Raw genomic sequence first — 19,516 nt, 5'->3', positions numbered from 1 at the left:
TGATTTTGATTCTTTGTTTTATACCTCTTAAAGAATAGCTAAATGATAAACATATACGTAAATTCTTAACGTATAGGCCTTTACAGACAGGCCTGAATATCTACATCCTAACAGCTGTGAGGGCTAGAGAATTATTTTATGAAAGGAAGTCTGAAAAGGTGTGGAATCCAATTATTCCATACCGGCCTCAAAGACACATCAGCCAGGCTGAGTGTTGGACAGCAAGGGAGCTGTTGTGTTTAAGGCTTGGAGAGGTTTTCCAGGACTCCTGGGTTCACCTCCCAGCTCCCTGTGTGACCGTGGGCAAATCACTGAATCATTCTGTGCCTCAGTTTCCTCTCCCCACTCTGGGTCTGTCTTATCTATTTAGACTGTGAGCTATGAGGGCTGGGGACTGGCTCCTACAGAGATCAGGGCCCACATTGTGTGTGTGCTGATCTCAGTGACTCCGGGGCAAATCTGGAGTGACCCCATTGACGTCAGTGGTGTCAGGTCTCGGTTCTGATCTCAGCAACCCCAACAAATGGTTCCATTCGTGGCATCTGCGGTTGTGGAATTTGCCCCTCAGCACTCCACATGCAATCCCCGAGCTGTTAGTCAGAAATCCTAAATTCTCTGCCCTCACCGTGCCCCCTCCCCACAGCATGGGTGGGTACACTTTCCAGGGAAACCGAGGCGCAACTTGGAAATGCGTCGCTCTCCCCTCACCCGCTGGCCCTCACTCATGCTGAGCTGGCTCATTACAATGTCTTGGCTGGTAAATGATTGGCAGGATTGATGGCTTTCCATGCCCCCCAGCTGCACATGTACACGCACATAGACGCATGCAGACCCAGGTGAAATGAAAGAAATATACAACCCATGAACAAGTTTTGCCTTGAACTGCCTTCTTCAATGCTTACTCATTGGTTAACAATGTACATGGGACCTCTGCCAATCTGTAGGGCTCACACATGATGCAGAATGAAAGCCTGAATATCTCTCTATAGCCATTCAACTCTGCTTCTTTAACCTTAAACACATGCCTGTGGTCTTCACTGGTTTGGGGACCCTTTTTTATTTGTTGGCTTTATTATGGTAGTGCCTGGGTGCCCCAAACACAGATCAGCACCACATTGTGCTAGATACTGTATAAACCCCAAACAGCAAGACGATTCCTGCCCCAGAGAGACTGAGGCATGCGGAACCTTTCACAAGAACATCTCTTCTCCCCAATGTATAGTAAGTGTTTGAGTTAAATGGAGATTAGAGACATACAAAGCAAACAGCAAATCCATGCTTAGACTGTGAGCTTCTTGGGGCAAAGACTATGTACAACTCTGCGTCTGTACAGCCCCTGGGACAATGAGAATCTCAATCTCAATAAGGTCTGGGCAGCCACCAGCAGAATGGGGTTCCCAATCTCAGTTGATGCAGTGCCTGGCAAAATGGGATCCCTATCTTGGTCTATGCAGCACCTGGCACAATGGGGGGACCCCAATCTTAGGGCAGGTTCCTAAACTCTACCCTACAACTATATCAATATCATTATTTAATTATTAATAATGAACATGATTAAGAAAGTGGAATCTTTCACAAAGCATGGTGACATTTTAAAAAAAGATTCAGATAGTCTGAATGAAATGTGAATCTTTAACCCAGAGAGATTTCAACAAACATCAGTTAAAATTAACCTAGAGAGATTTTTCTCCTAAGTGTTTTCTCCCAACTTTTATTTGAGACAAATGTGTGTGGAGGGGGAAAAAATCACCCAGTCTAAATAAAAGCTGAATATTAAACTCAGAAAGAACTGATCCTGAGTTTGCATTGTGAACTGGAGTTAACTGTGTGTTTTTAAAAGTGTCAAGGTGTCGCAATAAAATCTAAGTCTTTAACGCAGAGATATTTTATCCCCTGAGTTTATTGGACATTTGAGTTAAATAGAGATGCCCCAAAACAGATAGAAGAGTTTTAAACTGTCTGAATAAGAACTCCTTCCCCTTCTGGGTTAATCCGGCCTCAATTCCTGACTGTCCTCATCTCAAAATCCTCCCAGATCATCAGTCACCCTTAGAGTCTTCTAGAGTAGCGAAGATCTGAATTTCTAATGGCCAAAAATGGACACAATTTCTAGATCCATTAGAAAAGCCTCAAGGAAGGGGCAGAAGGCCCCTGTGTTTGTGACTCTGACGCAACTCAGCAAGGAGCCATCACAAGCTCGTGGGGCAGAGAAAGCCCTAATAAAGCGGCAATGAGTAACCCATTTGCACACGCACGCCTCATTGTGTAATTCTGACAAGGTGCACGCAGGCGTGACGACCTGGGGCGGCAGGTGCGAGGTGTATTTAAACTGTACCTAGGAGGAAGGTGCAAGAGGATCACAGAAGATCGGCCCACGGAGGATGGAATCTCTCAGCCTTCGGCAACTGCTGCTGATCGGGATCTGTGAGTCACGGGACGGGAGGGAAATCTGGCTGCAGGATGGGGTTTGTGCAGTTGGGAAGTGGTTTGCCATTATGGTGTGGCTAGACTGATTTAGGCTCTGAGCTACTGTGTCGATGGGGATGGTGACAGGACCTGCAAACCCAGAGCAGGGGATAGAACCCAGGAGTCCTGGCTCCAAGCCCCTCCTGCTCTAACCCACTAGACCCCACTCCCCTCCCAGAATTGGGGATAGAACCCAGGAGTGTAAAGTGCCTTGATCCAGACTCCCAGTCCTGCTAACACCTCCTGCGTGGGGTGAATCTAGCCACTGCCATCCTCACCCAGCAACAAAGAAGGAACATTGAGTAGGAGCAGGGAGGAGCTATCAGCTGTCCCTAGGGATGAGGTGAGACCCACTCTTGGGGAAAGAGAAAAGGCCAGGCTGGGTCAGCATGGGACAGCTCTGGGTATTTGCTGAGGGCTTTTGTTTACATTTGGGGTTGGAGCAGAGCTGGATTGTAGGGGAAATCCTCCTTTCCACGAACAGGAAGCTTCCTGTTTGTTTGCCATTTCTGAGTAAGAGTATAAAGTTCTCTCAACAGTTTGCTCCAAATTAGTGCTCAGCTCAGGGCAGGGTTGCAAGATAGCTTCCAATGCACCTGGCATCAGATTCCCTGGTACACAGGCAAAACTGGAGTGGCTGGGATATCATGACTCCAGGCATCCCACCACACTCCTCCCAGAGCTGGGGGTAGAACCCAGGAAACCTGGCTCCCAGACACCCAGCTCTAACCACTAGACCCCACTCCCCTCCCAGAGCTAGGGATAGAACCCAGCCGTCTTGGCTCCTAACCCACCAAACCCCACTCCCCTCCCCGAGCCAGGGAAAGAACCCAGGAGTCCTGGCTCCTAGAGCACAGCCAGCTCCCGTTTTAATTCTGGGGTACTCCACTCCCAAATCCACATCAAACAGCACTCCACATTCCAGCCTTCTCTGCCCTCCTCCTGGGAGTTCCTCAGGCCCCCGACTCTTCAACATAGATCACTCCAAGAAATCCCAGCACCTTTACTCTGGGTCTCACTCGGCTCCTGGTCCATCTCCGAGCCCTGCCGGGGGCTCACGGCATCTCCTACTGCCTTAGTGTCCCCTCGGTCTCAGCTCAGCCCTGAGTCCACTTTTAGGCCTGACCTGCTGCTGTGAGATGCCCTCACTCATGACTCTCTTGGAGTCTTTGCCTTCTAACTGTCCCTAGCCTCTGTTTGTCAGAGGGTGGAGATGGATGGCAGGAGAGAGATCACTCGATCATTGCCTGTTAGGTTCACTCCCTCTGGGGCACCTGGCAGTGGCCACTGTCGGCAGACAGGATATTAGGCTGGATGGACCTTTGGTCTGACCCAGTAGGACCATTCTTCCATTCTTATGTTCCCACCCTGGGTTTCCCAGGCTCTCTTCCCATCCCCACCCTCCTTCCTTGGGGCTTCTTGCCGGGACTCAGCCTCGTGCCTCCACAGGTCTTCTTGGCTCTTATCGCACAGCACGGCCTCCCTGCCAGCTCCCCACCGCAGGGGCTGTGGCAGGAGCCTTCCCGTTCCTGCAAATCGTCTCCACATCCCCCGCAAATCTGCCTCCAGCCCCATCCCTGCCACATTAGGCTTCATCATCACTGCCTCTAGCCCCGTCCTGGCTCTGGTTCTGGCTCCAGGCTTCCAACTCCCAGCTGCCTCCCACGTGATCTCCTCCTTGGTCCCGTTTCCCATGGCCCTGAGCTCCCTCCTTTATGAAAACCAGCCCTCCCCAACCCCACTTCTAGCACCCTCGCCAGCAGCCTAATGCGACTCCAGTTCCTGTTAACGGCGGATGGATTCAAAGATTCCCAAACCATTGTGATCATCTAGTCTGACCTCCCTGGAGAACGTAGGCCAGAGGCCTGCCCCGAATAATTCCTAGAACAGATCTCTTGGAGAAACAGCCAATCTTGATTCAAAAAATGTAGCAATGGAGAATCCACCACGACCCTGGGTAAATTGTTTCTATGGTTAATTACTCTTCCCGTTAAAAATGCACACCTGATTTCCAGTCTGAATTTACCTAGCTTCAGCTTCCAGCCAGTGGATCGTGTTAGACTTTTCTCTGCTCGACTGAAGAGCCCATTATCAAATATTTGTTCTCCATGTAGGTACATGGGATCAAGTCCCCCCTGAAACCTTCTCTTTGTTAAACTTAATAGTTACAGCCTCTTGTAACTTTTCCAGTCGCACCCAGGGCTTAAACAATGGCTCTGATCAACGTCCAAACTGACCTCCTCTGCTCAGCATCGATCTCAGCTGGTGCCCAGCACCCACAAGGCTAAGCAGGGTAAAGGTTAGATCTCCAAGCTGATGAGCCACAGAAAGTTGTTTGCTTATGCGGCCACACTGGGGCTTTGCTGGCCACCAGAATGCACACAGCCAGGTGGCTGGAGATGACGTGCTGTGGCTAGCATATCTGAGTATTGCCTGAGTGCTAAGAGTTTCAGTCCTACCCTTGGAAGCTTTCTGAGAACTTGTGTTATGTACATTAGTGATTCTCAACCTTTATTCATTTGCGGACCCCTAAAAAGTGTCAAAAGGAGCTGCAGTCCCCTTGAGAAATCGATTGTCTGTGTAGATAGAGTTGAATTCTGTTCAGTCAGTTTAAGTCTGTGTGGACCCCTTAGACATAATCTGCCAGCCCCTTGGGGATCTGCAGACTACATTTTGAGAACCACTGATGTATATTACTTGCATTCATAGATTCCACACCACTAGAACTTAGAGTCTGATGTCTACACTACTGCGGTAAGTCGACTTGCACTACGCAATTCCAGCTACGTGAATAATGTAGCTGGAGTCGATTATACCTTAGGTCGAGTTACCACGGGGTCTACACTGCTGGGGGTCGACAGAAATTGGGGATTGGTCCTGCTTTGAGCAGGGGGTTGGACTAGATGATCTCCTGAGGTCCCTTCCAACCCTGATATTCTATGAAAACAAGAAACTCTCCCATCGACTTACCTTACTCTTCTCTTTGGGGATGGACTATAGGGGTTGACTGGAGAGCGATCTGCTGTCAGTTTGGTGGGTCTTCACTAGACCCGCTAAATGGACTGCCGGTGGATCGATCTCATAGTGTCGATCCCGGCTGTAGTGTAGATGTAGCCTGACAGTAGGACTTCGGTGCTTGAACTACAGCAGATCTCTCAGAAAAACATCCAATCTTGATTTACAAACAGTCAGGGATCGAGAATCCACCCTTTGTAAATTATTCTAATGATTAAATTCCCTTCACTGTAAAAAATTTGCATCTTATTTCCAATCTGAATTTGTCTGGCTTCAACTTCCAGCTGTTGGATCCTGTTAGAACTTTCTCTGCTCAGTTGAAGGGCCCATTATCAAATATTTGCTCCCCATGTAGATCATTATAGACAGTGAGCAAGTCAGCTCTTAATCGTCCCTTTGTTAAGCTAAATAGATTGAGCTCCTCAGGCATCTCACTATGAGGCAGGTTTTCCCATCCTTTAATCATTCTCACAGCTCTTCTCTGCACCCTCCCCAAAGTTATCAGCATCCTTATCTAACATCATTCTGCAGAGACTTGTTTGGGGGAGTTTTGCCAAAGTTTCTGCTTTGAGAGCTGTTCTTTCAAGGTGTTCTCACATTCACGTGCAGGCTTTGATTCTATGTCGCAATCATTGCCTGGAAAGGCATATGAATTAAATCAAGGAGAGAGGCAAGATTCTGAGAAGTATGACTCTGGTGCCTTGCCCTTGGACTGAGTTGGATCCAAAAAGAGTATGTGCAATTCTCTGCAACGACAGCATGAGCAAGGGGGCCGATCGTGATGAAAACATTTCCAGGGTCTGACAAGTCCTTTGGAACACCATTTTCCAAAGAACTACAGCTCGGGGAGGGGTGAAATCAATCAGGACTGTCCTTGGGTTTGTGTAAATTGGATGAGTTCTTGCAGAGAGCTGGAACTTGGTCTGGGGATTTAGTTTTCCATGATCAACTGAAGTTGCTGCTTTGATTGAGGACAGGATCCTGGTCAATAGCAACTGTATGCCAGTCCTTAGACTAGGACTGTCTATTAGGAGCACCTGACCTGGCGTTAAGCAACTTGCTTGCTCATGCTTGGCATTTCTCAGAATTTTGAAATATCAACTCCGAAACCAGAACAGTTGGCCTCCAGGCAACATTACCAAAAATAGCCTTTGCAGAAGGCAGGACTCAGGCTCAAAGTACCTGTGTGCTGATGAAGTTTATCACCACAACTAGTCACCAAATCCTGCTGTGCACACACAGAATTTTTTCTCCCCCGGCTCCTTGCTTGGTCTCCAGCCACACTGGAGAGCTAACATTTAGCCTAAATAACCTCATCACTCTCACTTCCCCAAAGGGAGCGGGAGCTGAGATCCAACCTTAGCGGGGGAGATCAGTTTTGAGGTCGATGAGAGCCATTGTTTCATCGCTAGGCATGCAGAAACAAAGCGGTAAGAGCTAGAAGTTGTTGCTGTCATGTGATTTTTAGGGGGCCATATTTCGGGATGACCTCAAGTGCCCCACCATGCAGCCTCGTGAGGTGCCACAGTTTTCAAGACAGTCGGAGTCTGTTTGTGGATACTGGAGCACTATGGAATAATTGGCCTCAGTCTTCATGATAGTGCCCGATTATAATTGCTTTGCTGATGCATCAGAGAATTGCACTAGAGTGAAATTCAAGTGGGCAGCCGGCTGGGTGTGCAGGCTGGGCTATGGGGAGCACAAACCAGGGGGTGTGCGTGACAGTTCGTCACCCCTGTGCACATGGGGATCCATCAGGCCAAGGGGAAGCTGCTGCCTGCAGGGGATTTGCTGATGGAGTGCCCCACTCCCGTGATTCAGGGCAGAAAGGAACTGCCTGTGAGCAGGAACAGGAAGGAAGATCTTCCTCTCGGTCAAACACCATGTCACAAGAGACGTTGGGCAACACTGAGTGGGGACATGGCAACTTCCTCTGATACATCACCGCTCACTGCTGGAGCGGGCAGGATACAGAGCTAGACGGGCCCACGGAAATCCCAGCATTGGCAGATGAGCACCGTGCCCCCTGGATGGCACCCACAAGAGGCAGCCAGAGTGAACTGGTCTAATGGGACCGAGTCGGGCAAGGTGCAGTCGCTGTTCACATTAACACACCACCACTGCTATTGAGCCCCGCATTCCCTGCAGCACTGCGCCCCCTAGTGCCGCACTGGGGAGCAACAGCAAGGGGAGAGTGCCCCCTACTGAGCCCCCCACCCCCTCTGCTGTGTGCAGGACAGCACCCCCTAGTGTCTCACTGGGACATTGGTGCCAGCACTGACTGCCAGAGGGGAGAGCGCCCCCAGCGCACAGCCCTATGTGTTTGTAAGCCCAAAACCAATATTTGCTTGTCACTTTTTAAAAACAAAAAGAAAAGGAGTACTTGTGGCACCTTAGAGACTAACAAATTTATTAGAGCATAAGCTTTGAAGTGAGCTGTAGCTCACGAAAACTTATGCTCTAATAAATTTGTTAGTCTCTAAGGTGCCACAAGTACTCCTTTTCTTTTTGCGAATACAGACTAACACGGCTGCTACTCTGAAACCTGTTTTTAAAAACAGTTTCCTTTTCTTTTACCGAGGTGATTTTGTTGGGTTTTTAACCATTTTATATCCCCTCATCCCCTTAGGTGTCCTTGGGCTTTAGACCCTTTTATTTTTTAGTCTATTGCCTTTTTATCCTCTGAGAACTGCAGATAGAACCCAGGCGTCCTGCTGACTCCCTTCCCCTGCTCTAACCCACCAGACCCCTCCCCTGCCCCCCAGAGCCAGCAATAGAACCCAGGAGTCCTGACTCCCAGCCCCGCATGCTCTAACCCACTAGTCCCCACTGTCCTCCCAGAGCCAGGGATGGAACCCAGGAGTCCTGGCTCCCAACCCCTCATTTTCTAACCCATGAGCTCTAGTCCACAGAAGATGATGCCTCAGAGATGTAAGTTCTCCCTGCTGAGTCCACTGGGTATATTGGGTTTGGGCTGTCCTGGAGTCAGATACTGGGTCCTACTGATCCAGCACATCCCTTCAGATGAAATCATCCCCCAGAAGCTACCAACACAGGCTCCTCACCCTTGTTTTCTCTCCCTTACAGGCCTCCAGCAAGGAGCAGCGGCAACAGGTAGGAAGCCCAACATCCCTCTGATCTGGACTTGTGGGACAGGAGGCGCCTGATTTTGGCTGCCCTCCTCCAGGCTCCTGAGCAGCTGGTTCCATCTGCCCCAGAGCTGTGGTGGGTGGGGAGTAGGAATGGCGGCTCTGGAAAGGAGGATTTATGCATTGCACGATGGGCTTCTGCAAATGAGTCAATGCCCAGAGCACTGGTCTGAAATCCACAAGAGGAAAGTCAATAAGGGCAAGCGCAAAGTGCAGCACGTAGGAAGGAAAAGTCAGACGCACCGCTACAAAACAGGGAATAACTGGTGAGGTATAGTACTGCTGGAAAGGCTTCGGGGTTTATAGAGATCACAGGCAGAATATGAGTCAACAATGTTATGCAGTGGAAAGAAAGGCTAATATCATTCTGGGGTGTATGAGCAGGAGCGTCATATGGAAGACCCAGGAAGTCATTGTCCCCCTCTACTTAGCACTGGCGAGGTCTCAGCTGGAGGGCTGAGTACCGCACTCTCAGGAAGATATGGACAAATTGGAGAGGAGGGATTGCTCAGTGGTTTGAACATTGGCCTGCTAAACCCAGGGTTGTGAGTTCAATCCTTGAGGGGGCCATTTAGGGATCTGGGACAAAAATTGGGGATTGGTCCTGCTTTGAGCAGGGGTTTGGACTAGATGACCTCCTAAGGTCCCTTCCCTTCATATCTCTCTATGAGAGAGTCCAGAGGGGTGCAAAAAAGTTTAGACCACCTGAGCTACAAGGAAAGGTTAAAAAACTAGGTGTATTTAGTCTTGACAGAAGAAGAGTAAGTGGGGACCTGATAACCATCTTCAAATATGTTAAGGGTTTTGGTACAAAGGCTGGTGATCAATTGTTCGCCCCGTCCACTGATAGTAGGACAAAAAGTAATGGGCTTAATCTGCAGCAAGGAAGATTTAGGTTAGAAATTTGAAGAAAACTTTCTCTCAGGGGCATTAAACTCTGGAATGGGCTTCCGATGGAGGATGTGGAATCCCCGTCATTGCAGGTTTCTAAGAACAGGCTGGACAAACATCTGTCAGGGCTGGTCTAGGTTTACTTTGTCCTGCATCAGCACAGGGGGCTGGACTTGATGCCCTCATGATCTCTTCCAGCCTGACATTTTCATGAGTCTAGATTAATAGGATACACAAGTAAAGCCAGGAACATTTGCATGAAGGCTCCAGAGTTCCAGGCTGATGGGCAAGGGAGGTTTGGTGAATCATGCAGCAGACGCTGCAGAGACTCTGCAATCCAGCTGCATGGAATTTGCACATGCCGCCAGGGATGTAATAACAGTGAGACACACACTCAAGGGTATGCAGAATGAGGCTGGCACAATCACCACAGCAGTGGCACACAATCACACACACACAGCCTCCCCATACTTTAACCCACTAGACTCCACGCTCCTCCTGGAGCCAGGGATAAAACCCAGGATTCCATGCCCCCTCCCCTCCCTGCTCTAACCCACTATACCCCACTCACTTCCCAGAGCCAGGATAGAACCCAGGAATCCTGGCTCCCAGCCACCCCCTGTTCTAACTCACTAGACCCCACTCCCCTCCTGGAATAACCAGTTCCCTCTGTTTTCTTCCACATGTGGGATAGGATTATTGAGTGATAATTATTTCCCCCACTTTCTACAGGACCAGTTTGTGGCCAGCAGAGAATCTTTAGCCGGATCATCGGTGGGATCAATGCCCTGAGAGGGGAATGGCCCTGGCAGGCCAGCCTGCAGCTCCGCGGGGAGCACACGTGTGGAGGGACCCTGATTGGTGACAAATGGGTTCTTTCAGCTGCTCACTGCTTCATTGGGTGAGTCTAGAACCTCAGGGCTCGAATCTTGGGGATAGAAGCCTGCATGGCCTCTAGAACAAGGTAGCTAGAAACGTGTGTGTCATCTAGCACTGAGAGTCAGGGCTGCTCATCTAGAGCCATGGGCATGAGAACTCTCAGTCTAGAACAGTGCACATATCCTCCAGAGGCAGAGAGCTGTTCTAGAACCCAGCATGGTCTCCAGTACAACATCCTGAGATGAAATCTAGAGCATCTGCAACATCTAGATAGGTATTCAGGATCCAGAGTACAGAGCAGTTAGTCTAAAACCATGCACAGCATCTAGAATGAGCCTAGAACTGGGCACGTAAACTGTGTGCACCAACTACAGTTGAGGATCTAGATATGTATGCACAATCTGGAAAGAATGGAGACATAAATCTAGAAAGGTGTGTACCATCAAGAGCAGTGAATCTAGAGCTGCATGCAGCATCTAGAACAAACATAGAGGCAAGAAACAAAAACAATATGTACAAACCAGAGCAAAGAACCTCATGCTGTATACAACATCTGGAATTAGTCTAAACCCACAATTGTATAGTTGTATGTACTGTCTAGAACTGGTCTAGAACCATGAATGTGGAACTGGTTTGCTGGCACAATCTAGAACAAACCTAAATCCACTAATCTAGAACTGCAATCCAGAGTGAGTCTACAGCCATGCACTTAAAAAGATGAATACCACCAAGAGACAAATAACCTCAGAACAGGGAATCTAGAACCAGCAAGATCCATTAACCTAGAACCAAGTGCACCACCAAGAGCCAGGAAGCAATAGAGAGAGAGAGAGAAGATGGCCAATGTCAGTATGGTGGGTCCTGCGCTTTTCTTGGCAGCGGGCTAAGCTGCCACCTCTTGCCCCTGCTCTTGGGGCCTGGGAAGGTGGTAAAGGAGGGAAGCAGGGGAGGGGTCTGGGTTTGCTCCTCACTCTGCTCTGGGGAGCCCCAGCCCCTCTCAACCTCTGCAGGTTCTTACCCTCTTCCCCCTTGGTTGTGGTAACTTTGGTCTTTAGATGCTGGGGGAAGGAGTCTCCCTCCCCTGGTGGGGCAGGGTCTCCCTTACTTTGGTCCTCTGATCTTTCAAGTCTCACAGCAGACCTCCAAGCTCTAGTCCTCTCTCCTTTTCCCTGACTGCCTGAAGCAGGGGGTTTTATTAGGTTCCTGACAAGGCCTTAATTGACTGCAGGTGCCTCAATTAACCGGTAGCCACCCTCCCTAGTCTACGGGGAACCATGCCTTAATTAGCCTTGGGCTTATATGTTTCCCCTCTAGCACTCTACCACTGCTCCCTGGCCCTCCTGTATCACTCTGTGCGTGCGTGCGTGCGTGTGTGTGTACACACATACGTGTACGTGTATGTGTACGTGTACGTACATACATACATACATACATACATACATACATACATATCTACGTACGTACGTACACACACACACAATCTAGGACAAGTCTAGAACTCAGTATCACCTACTGAGCGGATTGCCTATATCAGCAGGGTCTAGAACCAAGCATTTCCCCAGCCCGGTAATGACACCCAGTCCCTTATCTTCCTGCAGGAAGGACACGACCAAGGACTCATCCTCCTGGAAGGTGGTACTGGGGCGTCTGCAGCTGAGTGGCGGCTCGCTGCCAGGCGTAGTGCGGAACGTCTCCGAGATCATCACCCACGAGAAGTACAAAGACTTCACTAAGGGCTTGGACATAGCCCTGCTGAGATTGTCTGAGCCTGTCCCTTTCAGCCGTGATGTGGCCCCCATCTGCTTGCCTTATGCCAACCACCAATTCGCCTTTGGGTCCCAGTGCTGGGCCACCGGCTGGGGCAGGGTGAAGGAGGACAGTGAGTAAGAGGGGAGAGCTCCCGGCAAAGATGGAGGCATCTAGTCCCCTGTCCCTTTCCCCCCTCCAGAATACACTAATTCTCAACAGGGCACTAACCCGTCTTCTTTCTCTCACTGCAGTGACCCTCCCACCTCCCAAGCCTCTCAAGAAGGTGGGGCTGGACTTGCTCAGTGCAGAGACCTGCAACTGCATCCACAATAATCTGCGCCAGAAGGAGCTCGCCAGCCCCGCTGGGCCAGGGCTGATCTGTGCTGGGTATCAGAGTGGGGGCGTGGGGCCATGCCAGGTGAGAGTGAAAGGGGGTGCCAGGTGGGGGAAAGGCAGGAGGGCTGGGCTAAGGGGTTGGAGAGAAAGAAGGGGAAGCAGATGGGTTGTGGGAGGGGAACAGAGGGGCTGCCCCTGGTTTGGATGGGGGTAGAGAGGGCAAAGGGATCACACCTTGCTCCCCAGCCCTGAATCTCCATGCCCATCCCTCCCCAGGGTGATTCCGGGGGGCCAGTGGCCTGCTCTGAGAACGGGACGTGGTTCCAGGCCGGGATCCTGAGCTTCTCAGTGGGCTGTGCCCGGCCCCACAGCCCCATCCTGCTGACCGAGGTCACTGCCTACACCAACTGGATCCAGAACCAGACAGGGGGAGCCTCCTTCGCTGTCCAGACTGCGCCGCCCCCCTTCAGCAGTGACCATGGAAAATGCAGAGGTACAGCCAGTGGAGAATGGGACATGGGGCCTTTCCCCTGTAGGGGGAACTGGTTCTGATCCAGCCCCAGGGAGGGGGAATGGTTGGCTGTGAGGGGCAGGTAATAGGCTACTGACTCCTAATCTCTCCAGGTTGTGGGAAGCTGAACGGATCTGAGCTGAGTGTCACTGCCAGGGGGCCTTGGCCCTGGTACGTGAGCCTACAATATGGGGGGAAGCACATCTGCGGGGGAGCACTGATCTCTGAGAGCTCGGTGCTGGCGGCCGCTCACTGCTTCATCGGGTAAGTGAGGGGCATGAGGTGGGGGTGACCCAGCAGGGGTTGGGGAGGGAGGGAGAGGTGTCACACACATCAGGGTATCCATGTCTCTATCAGAGATGAATGATTGTCTGTAATGTGTGCCCTACCCAGCTCCCCTCTGGACCCCACTACCCTCCCAGCGATAGAACCCAGGAGTCTTGACCCCCCATCCCCCTCTTCTGTAAGCACTAGACCCCGCTCCCCTTCCAGAGCCAGGGATAGAACCCAGAGGTCCTGACCCCTATCCCCTTCTGACCCCACTCCCTTACCAGTGCCGTGGATTGAACCCCAAACTCCTGACTCCCAGCTCCCTGCCCTGACAGATTAGTAACCCCCTGTGGGGGCTGTTTTGCAGGCGGCAAAACCCCACAGCCTGGAAGGTGCTCCTGGGTGAATGGCGGGAGGGGGAAGAGCCACGCTGGCAAGAAGAGAGGGGCCTTCAGAAGCTCATCCTCCACGCAGCCTACGTGAATGTGAACACAGGATTTGACATCGCGCTGCTGACACTCGCCAAGCCAGTGGTGTTTGGGGAGAACATCTGGGCTGTCTGCGTCCCCTACAAGACACACCAATTTCAGCTCGGCAGCACCTGCTGGGTCAAGGGACGGGAGAATGGTATGTGGGACACGGGGGCCTTTCCCCTCTAGGGGCACCGACTTCAATCTGGCCCCCAGGGGTAACTGGCTGGCTCAAGGTGCAGAGGGTAGGATAAGTGGTAGGGCTTGGTAACACAATGTCTTTGTGTTTTTACAGATCGGGCACCCCCACCGCAACCGCTACAGGGCATGGAGGTGGATCTCATGGGACCTGTCGCCTGTAACTGCGCCTACAACCAGTCCGGCTCTGCTGGTGAGGCAGTGTCCATCCTCCCAAACATGCTTTGTGCTGCTCAACAGGAGAAGAGCACCAGCTGTGAGGTGAGCATGGCCCCAGGGTCTTCAGAACACCTGGGCAGCCACAACAGCTGGCTCTGAAGGACTGATCTCCATGGCTCCGTCAATGGAGACATTCCCCCATTTTCCACCCAAAGGCCTGGTTCTGGCAGGCCTTCTGTCCCCCCCCCAGCCCATCTCACCTTGCCCCATTTGCTTATCAGATGCTCTGGACTTTCAGGGTGCTGATCACTTGAATCTAGATGCTGGCTCCTCTGGAGCTGTCCATGGTGCTGAAGTGTCCTATCCTCCGGGGCTGAACCATCCAGCATTCAGTGGGGCAGGTACCCAGCAGTACATGGGGCTTATGGCATTCTCCATGGTACTGAAATTTTCTATTGGCCATTGCTGAGCTACATGCTTTTGGGTCAGGCAGATCTTCCACGCACCCTTGTTCCTCTGGAGCTGTCCAAGATACTAATGTGTCCTATTTTGCCCAGGGCTGAGCCATCCAGTGGTGGGTAAGGCATGGATCCAGTATGTCCTGGTCCTCCAGGGTGACCTGTCCTATTGTCTGTGGGTAGTTCATCCTGCCTTGGGTTGGACATTGATGTAGCACACCACAGCTCTCCAGGGTGCAGAGATGGACTGTGCAATCTCTGACCCATTGTGCGCTAGGGTAGCTCATGGTCATTCATGGAGGAGGACTGTTCCACTGAATTTCTGGGACAACTCCTCATGTAGCCACTCCCTGGGGAAGCCCCAGAATATTCACTGTCCACCAGGCCCTGAGAACCCACCCACTCTGGAGTTCATGCAGTTGTCGCTTTGCTCTTGACTTTTCAGGGCGATGATGGGGGCCCTCTGATTTGCAATGAGAAGGGCACCTGGTACCTGACTGGCCTCTCCAGCTTTCGCAATGGCTGCGGGAGGAAGAGCCAGCCCGGGGTGTACACAGAAGTTAGCGCATACGAGGAATGGATCTTGGACATCACTCGGGATGGTTACTTTGCCAAGCAGACCATGCCAGTTCCAGAGGTCCTAGAAGAGGACAGATGCCCAATGAAGCCAACTCCAAGTAAGGGGAGATCCAGACAGCAACTTCAATTTCTTTGGGCGCCCATGCTAAGCAGACTGGGGCTAGGTCAATGCTTGGATGGAAGACCAGAAAGGAAAAACAGGGTGCTGCACAGGGGGCTACCTGCTCTCTCATGGCAGTCGAGGCTGGCCCTGATGCCCCATAGTGGTATTAGGAGGCCCTTTGCCGTAGGGGTTGGGATAGGAACTCAGAAGTGGGTGGTCTCCCCTCACTGTCACTGCTGACCCCAATGCCCCACTGCGACACTTGGGGGCACTGTGCTACAGGAAATATTGTGGGTGACTCAGAGACACTCCCTTACTATGCCTCTCTCTCCTGCAGGTTCCGGTGGAGAGGGGGAAAAGCCAGTGCCAACTACTGGTGGTACCACACATGGGGAAGGTGAGTCCCTAAGCACCTGATGACACTTTTCCACTGCCCTGGCAGCCTGAGGGGTGTTCAGAAGTGTGACCTCACTGCAAAGCGACCTGACCCTCCTGCAATCTGCCTCCCCACCCAGAGCTACCTCCCAGCACCTAGGACAAGCCTTCTACCCTGCCTGCCAAGCACCAAGCCATCCAGAGCTCAGCTCTGCCACCACCCGCCACTCTAGTGTGTCACTCAGGGACCCTGTGCTGCAAGGAGCAGGGCAGAGGACTCAGTAGCGGGTGCTCTTCCCTGGCAGGCAGTGCTGGCACTTATGCCCCAATGTGGCGGTAGAGGGCCCTGTACTGTAGGAAGCAGAGCAGGGGCTCAGTAGTGGGCACTCTCCCCTCACTGTCAGTGCTGACCCCAATGCCCCACTGCGACACGAGGGGGTGCTGTGCTGCAGGAGAGATTGTGGGTGACTCAGAGACACTCCCTGACTATGCCTCTCTCTCCTGCAGGTTCCGGTGGAGAGGGGGAAAAGCCAGTGCCAACTACTGGTGGTACCACACATGGGGAAGGTGAGTCCCTAAGCACCTGATGACACTTTTCCACTGCCCTGGCAGCCTGAGGGGTGTTCAGAAGTGTGGCCTCACTGCAAAGCGACCTGACCCTCCTGCAATCTGCCTCCCCACCCAGAGATACCTCTCAGCACCTGGGACAAACCTTCTTTGGTCCTCCTTTGAGCAGGGGGTTGGACTAGATGACCTCCTGAGGTCCCTTCCAACCCTGATATTCTATGAATCCCAACTTCTATGATTCTACCCTGCCGGACTACCACCAAGCTATCCAGAGCCCAGCTCTGCCTCCACCAGCTGCTCCAGTGTGGCACTAGGGGGCACCACACTGCAGGGAGCAGAGCAAAGGCTCAGTAGGGGGCGCTGTCCTCTGGCAGTCAGGGCTGACCCCAGTGCAGTGCTAGGGGGCGCTGTGCTGCAGGGAACAACGTGGGGGATGCACAGACACTTCCTGACTATACCTCTCTCTCCTACAGATTCTGGTGGAGAGGGGGAAAAGCCAGTGACACCCACTGGTGCCACAGAAGAGGAAGGTGAGATGCTAAGCACCTGAGGCCCCTTTCTCACTTTCCAGGCAGTCTAAGGGATATTCAGATGTCTGGTTTCACTGCAGAGTGACCTGACCCTCCTGCATCCAGAGCTACCTCCCAGCTCCTGGGACAAACCTTCCACCCTGCCTGCCAACCACCAAGCCATCCAGAGCCCAGCTTTTCCTCCACCAGTCACTCTGGTGTGGCGCTAGGGGGCATCGAGCTGCAGAGAGTGGGGGGCTCATTAAGGGGCGTTCTCCCCTGACAGTCAGTGCTGGCCCTGATGTCCCAGTGTGGTGGTAGGAGGCGCTGTACTGCATGGAGCAGAGCAAGTCAGTAGGGGACACTCTCCCCTCACCACCAGTGTTGACCCCAATACCCCAGTGCAGCACGAGGGGGTGCTGCGCTGCAGGGACCAATGTGGGTAACTCAGAGACACGCCCTGACTATGCCTCTCGCTGCTGCAGGTTCCGGTGGAGAGTGGGAAATCCCAGTGCTACTCGGCTTTGTCAGACGAGGAGAAGGTGAGTCCCTTAGTGCCTGAGCCCCGTTTTTCACTCCCCAGGCAGTCCAAGGGGTGTTCGGATGTGTTGTCTCACCACAGGGCGACCTGATCCTCCTGCAATCGGCCTCCCCAACCAGAGCTACCGCCCAGCTCTTGGGACAGACCTTCCACCCTGCCTGCTAACCACCAAGCTATCCAGAGCCCAGCTGTGCCTCCACCAGCCACTCTACTGTGGCACCGGGGGCACTGAGCTGCAGGTGTGGGGTTGGGGTTTAGCAGGGGGCACTCTCCCCTGGCAGTCAGCGCTGGCCCCAATGCCCCAGTGCAGCACTAGGGGGTGCCATAGCTGCAGGGAGTGGGCAAGGGGCTCAGTAAGGGGTGCTCTCCCCTCACCACCAATGCTGACCCCCAGTGCCACACTAGAGGCCATTGTGCTGGAGGGAATAATTTGGGTGACTTAGTAGAGACACTCACTGACTATACCTCTCTTCCCTACAGTTTCCAGAAGCAAGGGTCAGAAGCGAGTGCCACCTGGTTGTGCCAAACGAGGGGCAGATGAATCCCCAAATACCCAAGGACACTTTGTCACTCCCCAGGCCGTGTAACTGGCGTTCAGAAGTGTGGTCTCACCGCAGAGCGACCTGACCCTCCTGCAATCTGCCTCCCCACCCAGCTCTTGGGACAAACCGTCCACCCTGCCTGCCGACCGCCAAGCCACCCAGAGGCCAGCTCTGCCACCACCAGCCACTGTAGTGTGCCACTAGGGGGCGCTGTGCTGCAGGGAGCAAGGCAGGGGCTCAAAAGAGGCGCTGTCCCCTGGCAGTCGGGGATGGCCCCAGTGCAGCACTAGGGGGCGCTGTGCTGGCAACGTTCATTGCAGTGTCTCTGGCACTTTCGTCTTTAATCCAAGTGTTCGTTCTGGTGTCCTAGCTGAATCCCTCGCTCTGCCTGCCTCGCTCCCCCCTGCGCTTCCATCTGGATACCAGGGTCACCTCCTCTTCCTGTATTAAATTGTGTAGCTCAGTACCCAGCCACCCAGCCCAGAGGTGACTGCATCTCAGCACCGGGTGTGCTATCCCTGTGCTGTGTTGTGTGCAGCTGTTCCCCAGCTGCCCCACCCCAGAGCTGGCTGCATCTCAGCGCCAGGCGAGCCGTCCCCATGCAACTGCACCCCAGAGGTGGCTGCATCTCAGCGCCAAGCCAGTGATCCCTGTGCGTGCAGCTTCTAAAGTGCTTTGGGATCCACCAAAGCACCATCACCATGGCTAAAGATACCACATGAACTCACCGACTGTTGTCTTTCCAGTCACTTTCGCAGGTAAAAACGGGAAGGGACACAAAGGAAAGATCCACGTCTATTAGCTATCGACCCACATAAGAGAATTCTGGCTCTGTCTGTTTGTTTCATCCAATGGCAGATTGTCACTTGTTAATTGGCAGCTCTCTCTGTTTCCTGTGTGGTCCCAGGTGCTGAGATGTCGAATCGGGCACGAGGGAAGCCACTTGCCTTCATTTGGGTTATGATCCTTTCCCAGTGGGATCTCCTACCCAGCATCCTATGGATTTAGAAATGGCATTGCCTGATGCCACAATGCAACTGGCTCTGGGGAGGAACATTTTTGTTTAACTGCCCATTAATTATTAATTGTTATTATTATTATTATTATTAATAATGTTACAATAGTATCCAGAGACTCTGAGATCGGGGACTCCATTGTGCTGAACATGGCACAGATCCCAACCGAGATTGGGGGTCCCCATTGTGCCATGTTCTACACAGACCCTGGCCGAGATCGGGGGCCCCCCCCCGTCGCACCAGGCACCTCACAGCTCAGGGACCCTGTTGTGCTGGGTGCTGCACAGACCCCGACCGAGATCGGGGTCCTAGCTTTGTTCATGGCGCACCAGAGGTGATGTCTGCATCCAAGTCTAATTGTCAATGCTGTGGTGACCTTGGGTTTCCCCCACTCCCACCCCAGTTTGGGTTTCATTTGCCTCATGTACGTATATCACCTGGAGGAAAGTGTAATGATCTTGGGTGTTACAATGGCTTAAAACAAATGCAATACTGTTAATCACAGCACAACCCGATTTTTGCAATAGTGTTCAAACAATAATAAAAAATGGATTCATGAACCACAGCAAAGGGCTTCGAGTGTCAATCTAGAGCTTACGTTCAAAATCTTTCATCTACTACATTGCGCCTGTATCAAGCCTCCTGCTCCTTGCAATACAGCACCTCGTTCTGAGCCCCCCAGCCCGTTCCCTGTATCACAGTGCCCCCTGCTGAGTCCCCACTGCCCCCTGCT

The 19,516-nt window shown here is 52.3% G+C and overlaps 1 protein-coding gene and 1 long non-coding RNA gene across 2 annotated transcripts; both read left to right on the top strand.

Moving 5' to 3' along the window:
* Nucleotides 1–2,365: 2,365 nt before the first annotated feature.
* Nucleotides 2,366–15,678, top strand: LOC119857006 (serine protease 53-like). Its single transcript, XM_038405227.2, has 11 exons — nt 2,366–2,424; nt 8,569–8,595; nt 10,254–10,422; nt 11,999–12,279; nt 12,401–12,567; nt 12,762–12,978; nt 13,110–13,260; nt 13,634–13,893; nt 14,032–14,195; nt 14,997–15,228; nt 15,571–15,678. Exons 1-11 carry the CDS (start codon nt 2,382–2,384, stop codon nt 15,648–15,650), a joined length of 1,791 nt encoding a protein of 596 aa, XP_038261155.2. The 5' UTR covers nt 2,366–2,381; the 3' UTR covers nt 15,651–15,678.
* A 440-nt stretch (nt 15,679–16,118) lies between these two features.
* Nucleotides 16,119–19,281, top strand: LOC122460765. The gene is made up of 4 exons (XR_006282257.1): nt 16,119–16,175; nt 16,649–16,705; nt 17,170–17,226; nt 17,706–19,281. It is a non-coding gene; the product is annotated as an uncharacterized LOC122460765 (long non-coding RNA).
* Nucleotides 19,282–19,516: the final 235 nt, after the last annotated feature.

This window comes from Dermochelys coriacea, chromosome 6 (genome assembly GCF_009764565.3).
Source record: "Dermochelys coriacea isolate rDerCor1 chromosome 6, rDerCor1.pri.v4, whole genome shotgun sequence".
Lineage (NCBI taxonomy): Eukaryota > Metazoa > Chordata > Testudines > Dermochelyidae > Dermochelys > Dermochelys coriacea.
The sequence above is the reverse complement of the archived record's forward strand: the minus strand, read 5'-3'. Positions and strand labels throughout refer to the sequence as shown.